The following is a 15,933-nucleotide window of genomic DNA, read 5'->3' on the forward strand; positions in this document are numbered from 1 at the left end:
CGCTGACAGCTGCGCGCACCGAGAGCCTCAAAAGAATCGAGGGATTTGTTTGCAAACAGAGGACCTCGGTCGAATGGGGTATCGGGCCGTGTTGACAAACTGTCACCTATTAAGGGTGGCCGGCCACAAAAGATGGGCCCGCAAGAAATTCACACGGGGGGGACAACAAGTTCGGAATCGTCTCCCGGGGCAGCTAATCTCTCTCGCGGCTAAGATAAGTTTGCTTTGAGAATCGTGCAGGCTTCAATAGGAAACTGCTTTTTTTCTTTCTTATTTCCATCGGCCAATTCCAACGTGAAAGGCCAACGTTTGAGTTCCGAAAGCAGTTTTCTCGCAATCGACGGGTGGGGTTTGTCCACAAGACGCTAAGATGGAAGCTGGGATTCAACAAGAAGAAAAACCAAGAAATTCTAAATCGTTCGGCTCGCCAACCATTCTAAACTAGTTTCAGGTTGTTATAACAGCCTTGGAGATAAAATAGACTCTCACGAGCACTACAAGTATTATTAAATTAATTCCTTTACTGAGGAAATTTCAGATGCCGCAAAAAACTAAAATAATAAAAAATCAAAAGCAACATGAATCAACACATGAATCAAGGCTGCCCGCAGGATTTTTTCCTCAGGGGGCAGAGTAAGATTTCATATCTTGTTTTTCAGTCATAGAAACTTTTATTATTATGGTTTTTATTGTTGTTGCTCTTACTACTACTACTACTACTTTACATAAAATTCAAATTGATTTGAAAATACTTTGGCGTTGTATACAAGTTCAGACTCGAGTCTACTATTTAGATAGAAACAGGATTCGCCTTTCTTCCTTTGTTGATGAACAGTTCTTTGTCTATTTATACTTTTTCACAATGCACAGATATCACTTAATCTACTCTCCTTCATAGTGCCCAAGGGTACGTAAAAAAAAAAAAAATTCACAATGAAGGGGTGTGAATTATCAAGGTCAGATCCAGACTTCAGGCAATGATTTCACTACTTTCCGCAATACTGAACAGCCGAGAAATTCCACATGATCTTATTCAAAACAGGTCAATTCTTGATATTTTATGCACTATAAGCGTCTGAAATTTCTTGAAATTATCAGTTTTTATTCCAAGAGTGCAAAAATAACGACTTGAGAGGAAAATTCGAGATTTCTTTCAACCGGCCTGGTCGGGAAATTGAGAATATTTTCAGCCTCGAACGTCAGTTCCTTCCGAATCTTGTCCCGACCAAAAATTTTCCGTTCAGCACGCTCCTAGTTACGACAGTCAACATGATTCTAATGTCTCTTGAGGAAATATTCTCTCTATGTTGGATATGCTTGTAAATTACAGAAAACAACATTATTTTTAATAAAATATGGCTACAATTTCACCATTCAAATAACATGAACTTTTCCAAATATCTCGGGGGGTGGGGGGTGGCTAGTGTCCCCTGTGGGTTCCCTTGATATGAATAATAATAAAAAAAAAACGTGAGTTGCCAGAAATTATTTTCATACTGCTTTTAACTTTCTTCAACACAATTACTTCTATATTCTAATTTACTGCTCAAACTGTTTCTATTGTCTTATGATTCTTTTCTCATTCTTGTCGTTTAATTTCTTTGTAATCTTTACCTATCACTAGCTGATTACCCAGCGTTGCCCGGATATTTATTTATCCCAATCTTGTATTAGACAGGAAAATAACGAATTCTAACTATAGTGTAAAATGTTACTAATTTTAAATGTGATCGTGAATGTCACCAATTAGCTTAGCGACTCCGAAAACTATGGATTCGACACTAATCTAGGTAATTTGTGGAATTTTATTTTTAACCCTCTCTCACCCCCCATGCCGATGGGTGATGAACTTGGAGTTGAACCACATTGGGAGTGAAAGGAAAACTATGGATTCCATTCGCAACACAGCCTGAATGTTAGATAACCCGAGAAACACTATCGTTGTGCGGATTGCATAGTCACGGATGTCTGTTTGTGCGGAATTTAATATCGGTGGTTCTTGATTATTTTTACGTCACCCCTTCCCACCCACCCCCACCCCTAGGGGTGCCAGGGGTGTCTTATCCCCACAGTATTTCTTTCCAGGTTGCAAGTGATACGCGTACCAAGTTTGGTTGAAATCGCTCCAGGCGTTCGAGAGTTATGCCGGAACAAACAAATATACACACCCACACACACAAATACATCCATTTTTATATATATAGAAGAAGATTATTTTGATCTGTACTTTTGGGGGATTAGGTGGTAGACCGGCAACAGATGTAGCTCACATAGCAATGATGTCAATTCGATTCAATTGCTAACCTATCCAATAAAGAATCTTTCTCTTCGCCCAGTTTCAGATTTCTGTACAGAATCATGAATGATCGACTGTCAGAAGAACTCTTGCCATGTGCATATCCGGATCGAACCCACCAACAAATCTCACGATTTCTTTTACACAAAAACCACAAGGCTACTGCGGGATACCTGAGCCCTCGCAAAATGCAAAAACACTCTCTCACTCTCACTTTCTCTCTCTCTCTCTCTCTTTTTCTATAACAACCTTTCAGAACTTGTATCAAGCAGCTGACTTTATTATTGTGGTTCTCGCTATTATTCAGTGTTTGGAAGTAACCATAGTTAGTTCAATCAGTTGTTTCTTGAAGATTTCTAACTATTACTTTTAAAAGTAAGTAACTGTTTAAGAATCACAAAATGCCACGGCTTAATTAAGTAAAACAGTGTTGACCCAACATGTGTCTGTAATGTTTTCTATTAAAAGGATAAACATAAATAAATGCCTGCTGTAAAACTGAATCTTTTGACTCAAGGGTTTTCCCCCGAACAGCTTAGAATGCATCAATTACACTTGGACGCCGCACAAACTAGTTTTTGAACTGAAATCATTCAAGCAAAGCCGAATCTTGTTCCATCATTATTTGTTGTAATAAGTTGATTGATTTGGTTTATTGTACTTCAAATTTCTGCCACTTTTGGCTAATCCCGAAGATGAGGATGAATGATAATATGGCGAAATTGATGAAGGGACATCACAAAGAACACCCATGCGCAGGCCGAGATTCGAACCCGGGAGCTCTGGCGTCGTAGCGTAGTTTACAAACCACTCCTCCACAGAGACCGACTTGTTATAATAAGTAGGGAACACTTATATTATTTACCAGAAACATAAAACACATGTATGTCTTCACATATTTATTTTATTACAATGATCATTCAATGCGTGTAATTTGTTTACAAGAAAATTTTCAACAGAAAGCAACTATACAAGTAACTGTAACTCAGTTACGTTTGGAATCAAGGAACTGTAAATAATTTACTTTTTGAATCAAGGAACTGTAAGTCAGTTACTTTTTAAATTATGAAACTGTAACTCAAGTTACTTTTTGAATCAAGGATCTGTAACTAAGTTACTTTACTTTTTGAATCAAGGAACTTTACTTTTTGAATCAAGGAAGTGTATTTCAGTTACTTTTTGAATCAAGGAACTGTAACTGAGTTACTTTTAGAATCAAGGAACTGTAAGTCAGTTACTTTTTGAATTATGGAACTGTAACTAAGTTACTTTTTGAATCAAGGAACTGTAAATAATTTACTTTTTGAATCAAGGAACTGTAAGTCAGTTACTTTTTAAATTATGAAACTGTAACTCAAGTTACTTTTTGAATCAAGGATCTGTAACTAAGTTACTTTACTTTTTGAATCAAGGAACTTTACTTTTTGAATCAAGGAACTTTACTTTTTGAATCAAGGAAGTGTATTTCAGTTACTTTTTGAATCAAGGAACTGTAACTCAGTTAGTTACTTTTTGAATCAAGTAACTGTAATTCAGTTAAGTTTTGAATAAAGGAACTGTAACTAGTTACCTTTTGAATCAAGGATCTGTAACTCATTTACTTTTTGAATTATGGAACTGTAACTCAGTTACTTTTTGAATTAAGGAACTGTCACTAATTTACTTTTTGAATCAAGGAACTGTAACTCAGTTACTTTTTGAATCGAGTAACTGTAACTCAGTTATTTTGGATTCGATTAACTGTAACTATTACTATTAAAAAGTAACTTACGAACACGCTACTGTTGTACTTGTTACATGTTTCTTATTACTTGCTTTGTTTTATTCTTCATTGTTGATATTCTCTTGTTAAATAGGATCATTTTGTATTCAGGATTTTCCATACATATATTCCGTTGATTCAGAATAGGGCATTGGGAACTGAAGAACAAAAAGCGTGTTTATCCGCCTCCAAAAACCGCACAACAAGACGTGTCACTTTGTATTAAAGAGCTGACGTCACACATCACCGTGTTTTTGTTACCCAACGGAGAGTTGTAGAGAGCAGCCTTCGACGCCCGGGCAATTGAGACGAGTACCCAGAATACCATTCGACTGTCAACCATAATTAGAAGCGGCCGCACGCGAGGAGGAGCAGGAGCCATCGAAGGGCGTGAATCTCCCTCTCCACGCAGCCCTTCTGCAACCGCGCTCAAAGGGCAGATGGGGGATCCAGATCAGCCCTTCGACCCCGAAACAACTTGTCCCGGTCGATCCAAGGGCTGGCTTTGAAAATAAATAAAAGAGGCTTCAAAAGAGCGGATATCCGACCTGGCCTGTGTCTACAATTATTTCATTGGACGCAAACAGTTCCCCCCGAGCGCGCACCAAAGGAAACCAGCTTTCGCAAGGGGGAGTTTATGAAAAACTTCTCAGAATACGATGTTATAGAGAAGGGCCAAAGGTGGGTATTAGCAAAGTAGAACGATAAACTCCCGAAGCTGCAGGTTTAGTTGCAACAATACCGTGAACAATCTGAATGGATGGGTTTCTCGAAAACATACACTCTATAGAGGACCCCATCAGCATTATGCTCCAGGTGTGCTTCAAACTGTTGCAGTGATTCCAACCTTCAGAGAAAACTACAAGTTTGAAAGGGAAAAGTTGGAGCACATATTTTCACACGGCAAGTCAATTATATACATATCACGGGGTTCATGTAAACTTCTTCACACAGAACCCGAAACGTGTCAATTGACACACATATGTTCTAAACTTCTAATGATGCACTTTTTGGTGTCAAAATACACACAGAAATGCATACAAGCGCACTTTTATCAGATTCTGTTCCGTGTGTTGCACTAAAATGCATCAGTTGGGAGGATCAGATACGGTCTTCCAAAAGATAACAAAATTACACATTTAATTGTGTCAATTGATGCATTGAAAGTGCATCAACCTTGATTTGATCATTTCGAGTTCTGAGTGCTCTACCCTACAAAATAAGTGATGCGACTCGGGACTAGAACGTTTTTAGTGAAAGGATTTCATTTTCGTTACTAAGAGCGAAATGATGAAAGGGGCAATGTAGTATTTTGAGAAAAGCTACGTTATACGTAGAATAATATTTACACATATTGGACCTGGTGTAATATTACTATAGGCTACAAGAAATAAAAGAGCATTGTTCCTTTCAACGTATGAGCATATGAATGAATACAAAAGAAGAGCAGAGCCTCCACAATGGAACAGTGGAAGTGACGTCGCCTTGTAATCAAGGGATTCCGGGTTCGATACCCGGTGGAAGCACATAGTGGTTCGGATCCCACTTTAAACTGTAGGTCCAGTCCCGATTAGCCTTACTGTGTATAAAGGTGACTTAAAATACCAACTCAATCAATCAATCAAAAGAAGAGCAGAATCAAGTAACGAATCTAACCTAACAGACAGACAATTCAGAAATTCCGAAGAGCTAAAAAGTTATTTAACGTCAGAAACAGTGGAATGCCAACCACCTAGTGAGGAGAGAAAGAGAAAAATAATTCTAACGAAATGTTGACTGTACAATGAACCATTACATTACTGGACTCAATAGATGCGAATAAGACTTAAATATTAATTATCATTTGTTTCAAAGATTGTTGAATTGTCAGTATAAAGTAAAACAGGAGTGAGGCTACACCCTGCACATTGCAAAATGCCGGGTTAGGGGATGGAGATAGGACCGTTTCTGGGGGTGATGCGATCAGTATTTGATTTGAAACGTTGTCAATTCCCTAATGTGTACTTTTAGCTCGGTTCTATCTTTGAAATAAATTTCGAATAACCACGCCGATATAGTTGGAACATTACCTATTTAAGAGAGAGGAGTTGCATGTTTCGGAAGGTTTCAAATACGCCTATTTTAAGGATGCCTTTCAGTTTAAAATAAGGATAACCGCGCGTCCGCGGAATCCGCATACACGTACTCCTCCAAACTCATTAATTTGCGTGATTCAGTAATAATTTTTCGCTACATTAAATTTTTTAGATAAGGCATAACTTACACCACATGCCATCATTTCACTAAGTACTTTTGGCATGTAGTTACCTTAATGATTTTAATAATTAATTTACGGTAATAATTTTAGTTGCAAATCACTCCATCCACACGTATGATATTTGAATATATTCAGGTTAATCGCTACAAGGAGTAGGAATGATGATTAGATGAAGCGTCATAAAGAAACAACACATGTCCTGATGGCCATGATTGTGAGTTCATGAATGGTAAACTTTGCCCTACCTAACTTTAGCCACATTCTCATATTCGAATCCCACGCCCAACAGCAAATGACCCGATTTCTTTTACACAATAACTCCAAGGCTTAGAACAAAGGTAAGTTATACGTATATGGACTATAAAATCTCTGGAATTCCATTAAATGACCCTCCAGGTTTCCATCTCTACAAACTTTCAAAACGGCGTACATCAAGTTTCTGAAAAGTTAACACTACGGGTATTACTGCCCTTTTTATAGTTATAATTATTCTTGTGTTTGTGTGTGTGTGCCTTATTAAATTATTTTTCACTGTTGGTATTCTGATGCAAAATGGATTAAACCTGTATTCAGGATTTTTCAAAAATAAGCACACACTGGCATGCATAAAAAAGTACCGGGTGTCCCAGACGTCTTTCCCTGATTACAAACTTTATTCATATCCGCTATATGCAATGTAGAGATGTGAAAGTGGTGCCAAAATGTTGGAAAACTAACCAAGTTTATTTGTTGCAGGTTTCAGTAATGCGGCTGTAGTGTAGCAGTGTCAGTGCCAAGGAATCCGGAATTAATGCTCTTGACATCGGGTGGCACCTTTCCATACCATGTTTCTTGGACTTGACAGGATTTGGGAATGAAGATAAATTCCATTTTTTAAATACCAAATTATTGATGGCAGATATTCTAGACGAAAGAATTCTGTTCATTTGAAAGTTCCTCTGCACTGTTATTGGTAACCGGGTCTCGTGATACCAGAGGACATGCTGAGCTTTTTCCTGATTTGTGAACATTTCCGGTTTTCTGGGCACTGACACTGCTACACTACAGCCACGTTACTCAAACCTGCAACAAGAAAACTTGGTTAGTTTTCCAACATTTGGGCACCACTTTCACATCTCTACCTTGTATATAGCGGATATGAATAAAGTTTGTAATCAGGGAAAGACTTCTGGGACACCCGGTAAAACACACTAACACATATAAATGCTGCTGCCTCGATGGTCGAGTGCATTCAGTGCACGACACACGTGTGTGTGTTTGTGTTGTAAACCTTAACAATAGACACACATTTAGATGAATTTTACAGAAGGTATGACAATTGTTTTCATTGTTTTGAAAACTACACACAGAGCCCAAAATGTGTTAATTGTCACACATATGATGATTTCAATAACACATTAACGTGCATAAACTGCAAATGATGCACTTTTTGGTGTGATAAAATACACACAGAAATGCATAAAAGGCTTCTTTTTATCAGATTCTGTTCCGTATGATGCACTAAAATGCATCAATTGTAAGGATCAGACAAGATTTATTCAAAGATCATAACATTTCACTTTTAATTCATCAATTGGCAGAGCTAATGAGCAATTTTGTTAGCTTTGAAATGATCTTGTCTGATCCTTCCAATTGATGCATTGTAGTCATAATATGGTACAGAATTTGATGAAAAGAAGCCTTATATGCATTTCTGTGTGTATTTTAACACACCAAAAAGTGCATCATTTGCAGTTCATGAACGTAAATGTTTGATTGAATTGATGGTTTTAAGTCCACTTTATGCACAGTAAGGCTAATCGGGACTGGACCTACAGTTTTAAAGTGGGATCCGAACCACTATGAGCCTCTACCGGGTATCGCACCCGGGACCTCTTGATTACAAGGCGACATGAACATTAATGTGATTGAAGTTAACACATGTGTGTCAATTGAAACATTTTGGGCTCTGTGTGTACAAAGACTTTTGGAGAAGCGGCAATCCTTCATTGGATTGAAATTTACAATTAGGCTATTCCAGCACCTCTTTTGTTGTTTTCAGTGAACAGAAAATCCTACTTGATTCTGGCATGTGGCATGAAAATGAAGAAATACTCTGGGAAATCATCTCAGACGCGTAAACAAACGCATTACATGGGGGGGGGGGACTCCCGACTCCTGCTTAGCGAGGGAAAGGGACAAAATTATTTGCAAAACAGTCTCCGCAGGTGGCAACCATGGCGCCGTCACCCTCTCGGTTAATAAGAGCATGTGTAGAGGCCTCGAGTGGCGGTTTGCCAAGCGATTAGGTCGTCAGTTCGGCCTCCTTACGGCAGCGTGACATCACACCGGGGGGTGGGTCCTCGCCACACCTTCTGCTTGCCTTTTCCGGCTCCCTCCAAGATGGCGGCTAATCACTCCGCTGCAACCAAAACACGTCCGCGTGCAAATGTCATTGCGAAGAACCAGCTGCCGTATTCACGTGCTCAGGTAATGCTCGGCGTCGATTGTTCGAACGGCTCTATTTACTTGATTCGTTGCGGCTTATGGGAATTTGATTGTGTGCGCGAGTGTGTGTACTTGAAAAACTGGAGGGAGGGGCCGGAATAGAACTCCGGGCTTATCCAAGCAACGGCAAAATTGTTGAAATGACTCCATCCTGGGATCGAACCGAGGCCTTTCGCATTGCTGCCAGGTCCCTTACTGTAAACTCCAAAAGTACACGAGGGCAAATACTAAATATGTAATTCACTGGTTCATTCAATCAATACTTCCCAATAACCTTCAAAAGGTGTGTCCCAGTCCTAAAATTTTGAGGAAAGACATAGTTTAGTGCTAAATTTCCCCTTAAGCCCCGTCAGATGGATTGACTGACTTAATTTGCTTTATTTCTGCCACTTTTAGCTAATCGCGAAGATGAGGATGAATGGTGATAAAATTATATGGATGAACGGACAATGACACGCATATGGACACGCCCTACTGGGTGTAGGTCTAGTCGCCAGAGCCTCTTTGGCCTGCAGCAGTTAACGGGGTGTACTACGTGGAAGCGAGGTTGAGATTTGGGTGCCCTCAACGGTCACCTCTCACAGATCACCTTTCAGATTAAAAATTGCAGACATATTTACAAATAAAAAATCGAACATAAAATAACAAAAAATGTTATGAAAATTTATGATTAGCATCGCCTATAATTATAATATACATATATCTGCAATCGTATTTAACAAAATGTGTACGTAAACATGCATGAAAAAGATACACATCCAATTTCCGCCAAAGGAGAGCCAATAAACTACTCTCGCCGTTTATACGCTCACCTCTACCGTAATCCTACAATTCTTGATGATGTTCTAATAAGTTTAAAAGGAAACTTTTGATCTCTGCACTTCCCTTATCTACATGATCCATTTCTAGAACTTGCCTGTCCTGTTATAGACTGAGTGAGTTGAGTGAGTGCCTGACTCAATGCTTGCACGTGGCTATTCATTTGTGTGAGTAAGACAATGAGATAGGAAATGTACGTACAAACAAATTGACAGCGAAAAATTCGCATTTGGACGTAGCTAATAAAGGAATTCGTGGAAAATTTGCATGCATAAACAGAAGTAGCGAATGTTTTTCACATTGGCATACATATTTACACACCCAATAGCCAAATAAACAATAAAAAATTCTAGTTTTCACTTTTCAAGAACAATGAATTTTCCAGGTCCCTACTAAGAGCACCAAAGGGTAGTTTTTGAAAGCTCTTTCAATGGAGCTCCACGAAATGTTGACTGTAAGGAAATCAAGGAAAACGCTGTTTGTTGATGTAAAGCAAAGTAAAAAGGCTTACCTTGAGCCGGAGGATTGTGGGCGTGTGTCCGTCTCTCCCCTTGAGGGCACCTTCCCACAGGACTCGCTGCAGAAAGAGCTCCAGGGCTCCTCGGGTCACGGGCGACTGGAACTCCAGGGTCACCGTCATCACGTCCTGCGGGGGAAACCACACGTCACATTTTCGTATGTGAATATACCCAAGCCTTATACTGAAAAAATCAAAATCTTCCACACGCTATCGCACTAAATGTCTATTTGCCTAATATGGTTTAACTATTTCATGTGTATATACGAGGGGAAGTCAGAAATTAAGGTATCCTAATTAATATTTAATGTTCTGGTCACCAGTAAGAGCCGCGGTACCTCAGTTGGTAGAGCGGAAGACCCGGGTTCGAATCGGGCTTCACCGACGGCGCAGTGCTAGCGTCGTCGGCTTGTAATGTAGAGGTCCCGGGTTCGATGCCCAGTGGAAGCACATAGTGGTTCCGATCCCACTTTAAACTGTAGATCCAGTCCCGATTAGCCTTTCTGTGCATAAAACTCTTACTGTTTACTAAAACTCCGGGTTCGAATCCCGGGGCAGGTGATCTGGACCATGAAATTTTCAAGTCATTTCCCTGTTTCTGCGCGGCTTCTGAGGCCCACCCAGCCTCGTATCAATCGATACCTGGGGGCTGATGCTGATCACTGGAACTCGGATTCGTATGTAATTGAATCGGTGAGACCAAGAAGGGAAAGATTCCACTTTTTGAACAAAATGGGCTGCATACCTTGAATAGATATCAGAGCTAAAATAAATGTTTTAAAAACAAACCAATTATGGAATATTGTTACTATGGTTATGATGAATAAGTTTGTAATTGTAAGTTTTGGTTGCTATGAGGTTTTTTTTTTTTTATTTCCCGAAAGTAAGGTCGAGTGGAATATTTCCCTTCTTGGTCTCATCGATTCAATTACATATTCTATTCCTTTCTAGATACGTACTTTGAACACGAAAATGTCAACGAATTATATAACTGACATCATTTTGCATAAGTTTTATGTTACATATTTGCCAGGATATTACATTTTTTACAGATTTGCTAATTTACTTTACATAAAACAACATATTTCGGTATTTGTTTCCTATTTTAATCCTCTTTCCTATACATTTTCGATCTCTGAAACATGAGGAAGAAAATTTGTATCTCATGTGATGTCATATTTTCTAATCAACGAGATGCATAGTGCTTAAGGTCACCTAAAATTGACTGACAGGCTGAAGACAAAAACAAAAAAAAAAAAATACTGGAACTGTTATTGATCGAAAGATGCTAGAGTTTCTCCCCTCCCTCCTTCTGGTTATATATTTTCGTTTCGCTTTTAGATTTAGGCAAAGCACCTAGAAACTTGGCATCGGTGGACAGGAAAGCTACTTTCCTGAAAGTAGCGAGTTACACAATATTCGTACAAAGAGTACAAAAATAATTGTATCTTCATTCCATTGTTCTTTCTGTAGACGCTTTCTTTTAACAATTGGTTTCGAAAGTTACGAAGAGCTCTTACATATTTACATATTCTACAATAATTTGCGATGTGAAAAGTAATTAATAGCCGACAAAATTGGTTTCTTAAATACGTACACGTTGCAGTGCTCTTTTGAGTTCATAAATTTGATACAAATTTTAATTTGACCAACTTATGTCCTTAAAATTGTGTTGAATATGTTCAAATAAAATAAATATCCAGCAGGATTATTGAAATTGCTTGGATACTCGATGATTATTAATATTACATATACTATGATACTACATATTTAGGTACATATCCTTTTGATAATACTGTAACGAGTGCACTCACGGTCCCCGAAATGACGTGTCAATCATACCCCGGCACGGGGCCAAACGTCGTTATGTGTACGGGAAACCGGTCGTGACTCACGGTCTAGTTATCAAGTTCGGTACTGAGACGGTCGTTTATTGTCATACTATTGCGAGGCGGAGATTAATACCTTGAAAAGTTACACTGTTTTGTTTACCTATGATATGTAGATTCGAACAATCATAAAACACTAATAGCATAATATCTGGTACCTGAAAAAAACGTCAAATAACAACACTGACGAACGGTAAAAAAAGTGAATATATATTGTAACAACAAAAAAATATTGCAATCAACAACTGTTTACAAAGCCTCCTCACTCTCACAACATTCACGCTATCTCTCTTTCACACACATGAGGTATTTTTACATGTGAAATATGGATACAAGTCATGGATCTCATTAACATATCATTCCTTTTAATTTCTAAACCTTTATGTGAATTTAGGGCATTTGTCTGCCAGCTCCTGTGCTCTTTTAAATTAACTTAAGTGCCAGCCCTCGGAAAGCGGTTAACTAAGACAATGGGTCGGCGTGGTTAAATCTTTCGTTCGAATGAACGTGTGCATCGAGTCGTAAGCACGACATTATACAAGTTTCTCGGACGGGGGTTTTACACACAAGCCTCTCTCGTTCAATGAGAACAACTACTCAATTACATAGTGATGCAAAAACTTAATTGGCTCCAGCTGCCGGAATACACTAATCAGTCGTCGGCGCGAGCAAAAATTACCTTAAAAACCACTATGCAACAAATAATACTATTTCACGCACACGACCTTGCAATAAAATTTACGCCTTCCACAATTAAAAAGGATTCATCAGTCAAGTATTGACAAGGTAAATGGCGCGACGGGGCGGTCGGTTACACCAGAAATGGAGCACACTTTGACAATTTATACTAAATATTAAAGAAATGAAATGGAGCTTCTAACGCTGAATGCAGACAATTAAATTAGAACATCTGAACATGAAATAACCCTTTTTTTACTACAATACCAAAAATTGTCAGAGACGGAAGTTAGGTTCGGGGTTTCCTGAGTAACTTTGCAAATAAGTGAGACTTCGGCGTTAAACGTACGGTGGTGATACTAACGACGCACGTTTACATGGACATGAGACCCTCTGAAGTATACTGTACCAGACTCTGCTACATGGCGTGGTCCTTCATCTCTCCTGGACGCGGGACTCGCACACGGTTCCTTTGTGGCGAAATTGTCCTCCGAGGTCGATCGCGACGAAGAATAATTGCGACGATATGGTGTACTTGCACCTCCTCAGAACTTCGGGCGTTCCTCTTATCACTAGCGTCGGGTGTACGTGGTCACGCGTCGGTTCGGAATCTCTCTGGTGACGGGCTTCGATTCGGCGTCGTTCTGGAAGCGTCGTTCTGGAGTCGTCCTTCAATCTCTCCCTCTGGCTTCGATCGGCGTCGTTCTGGAGTCGTCCTTCAATCTCTCTCTCTGAAGACGTCCTTCGGGCTTTGGTTGGGACGTCGATCTGACAGCGTCCTTCGGGCTTTGGGCAGTGTTTGGTTTCGGCGTCGTCTGACTGGCTTCGGCGTCGTTGCAGGCGTCAGAGGAGTCGACGGACTCCCTTCTCTATCTTCTTTAGCCCTCCATCCTTATGTAGTCCACGCTTGGCAAAAACAAATCACCGCGTAATCTTCACCAAAATAAGGCGCACACTGGTAACTCTCTATCTGCAAGTCGCTCACAGTACGTAAGGGAACAAAGTTCACGGACACAAAGCAATGATCACGCGAGAGTGTAGCGCGGAGATGCTCTCTCTATGAAATCCGGGTAAAAACTGTGTCTGGAATCATAGTACTGCCTATATATAAGAGATTCGAATTCTTCCGTTGAAAAGGACGCTCTAGCGGCTTGGCTTCTGTTTCAGAGGGATGGAAATGACCTCTCTCCATTGTCTTGAAACGCGGTCAGCGACGCGTCCTGGATCCTTTCAGGCTTGGGCTCCAGCTGGTTTTCCTGGTCATCCGTGAACATGGGTTCGAACGCCTGCTGCGACTCAAGCCCGGTAGCGGCGAAAATAATCTTTCCTTATCTCCGCGTTGGTGCAAATATGTCCTGTTCTAAGCGGCGGCTGTCACTCAAGAAAAAACTCGTCCCCAACTCCCGACGTCTGGCTCGGATACAAGTTTATTCACAAAATAAATCAAACCTCACACTTTCATGTTTGTGCATAAAATGAATCAATAAACAAAAAATAATTTATATCGAACTGCGTTTCACATGTCACTAGATACCGTGATAATACATATTTAGGTACGTATTTTGTACTTTCATATTACATAAGAATCCGAGGTCTACTGATCACATCATCCCAAGTATGGCCGAAATAAAGAATATGTGGAGCTCTATACCTCCACATCACTTCATATGCCTTCATGACATGTGTGCACATGCGTGCTGTTACCTTTTATCTGTTCACCAGTATTGTAGTGAATATGTAATTTTTAAGACTCTGTGTAACTGACATTGAAAACCCCTGTCATCTACCAACCCCTGTCATCTACCAATCAAAATCTAAGTTTCATTCCAGCCAAGAAGCAGCTGGAGTGGAATAGAACATTAGTATTTACATCTATTGGGGAATCTTACTTTCTAACTTTCCCTCGTGTATAAAAAATGTCTTCCAGTTGACCGAGTGATTTGTGAACTTCGATTTGTACAATTAAACGATGTTTTCTACGCCACTTTTAATCTAATTTAGGCTAATCGAGACGATGAGGATAAATGGTGATTAGATTAAAATTATGAAGGGTAAGCACGTGATAATCGACTAATTCTCTCGCCACCGAACGTTCAGAGTTCGATTCCTGGCCTGGGCATCATGGGTGTTCCTTGCAAATGTCCCTTCTTCACATCTTATCTAATTTATATAATTTATCGTCATCTTTTCTTTTAAAATGATACTTAGTTTGTGGCAACACATTTAAGAAATCCACTAATAACTTTTCCCACATTTCTACTTATCATCGAGTCAGCAACTCAACCAAAAAAACAATATTTTAAGGCGGAAAACATGGCGAAAACAGATGGAAGTGTCTATCAAACCAATCACCTCGAAATTTTCCATCATTTCCACCGCACCTATACGGTATGCAATGCGCCAATATGCTGTGCTACCTCATCGTAGGAGATTTCTTAATGCGTTACATCAGAGCTTTGTCACAACTACTTCAACGCAACCAAAATCTACGCATAGTGACTACACTTACCCTGTCCAGATGACTCAAATCTCCACGAGCTTCAACGTCTGCCATCAATTTCAATAATCTGGGAAAGAAAAATCAAAATGTGTCTAAATATTTACATGTACAGCTGAGAGCAAAAATATAGAGTACAAAATTAACAAAACACGTCATCTGACATGCATCTATTTATTTACGACTTATTTTACATGGTAAAGTTAAGGTTCTTATGTATTCTCTTCCACTTAACCATTAACTACAGCCTAAATTATTTATATTTTCTAACACAATAAAAAAAATGAAAAATTGATAAATGAAAAATAAATACAAAAGCAATACAGTTTGTACGTGGACACGCGCTACAGAAAAGCAATTTCTTGATCTAAAAAACGTGTTGCATTCTTTTCTTTTGTGTTTCTGTGTACACGCCACTCAGTATAGGAATTAAATTTCTAGATCAAATGCTTTAATATGTGCCTTTTGAACGTTACGCTTCAGGAAGAGCCATGAATTTCAGGGGGAACAGTCTGTTCCAGAGGCCAGAAGTTATAGCTGTGGAGAGGAATGGAAAAAAATTACCGTCCAAAATTAAATAAGCAAAATGCTTGTGCCATTAATATCTGTGGTGGGGCAGTCGTTTTGAAACATATTTTATTGGTCTTAACTAGACATAAGCCAGATGATGAGTGTTGTTAGGTCTCTACAAAAGGTTGTTCGCTTTATATCCGACCATTTTTGACGGGTAC

At 39.3% G+C, this 15,933-nt stretch overlaps 1 protein-coding gene across 3 annotated transcripts in view; it reads right to left on the minus strand.

Moving 5' to 3' along the window:
* The window catches only part of LOC145979436 (zinc-regulated GTPase metalloprotein activator 1-like), a 180,669-nt gene that overhangs the window by 11,680 nt on the left and 153,056 nt on the right, over positions 1–15,933 (minus strand). For all 3 annotated transcript variants that reach the window (XM_083112329.1, XM_083112331.1, XM_083112328.1), the window contains 2 exons: positions 15,215–15,272; positions 10,133–10,267 (listed from right to left, as the gene is read on the minus strand). In XM_083112329.1, the coding sequence (XP_082968455.1) occupies positions 10,133–10,267; positions 15,215–15,272 (193 nt within the window). The remainder of the gene's footprint in view (positions 1–10,132; positions 10,268–15,214; positions 15,273–15,933) is intronic.

Source organism: Lepisma saccharinum, chromosome 26, assembly GCF_977018435.1.
Source record: "Lepisma saccharinum chromosome 26, izLepSacc3.1, whole genome shotgun sequence".
NCBI lineage: Eukaryota > Metazoa > Arthropoda > Insecta > Zygentoma > Lepismatidae > Lepisma > Lepisma saccharinum.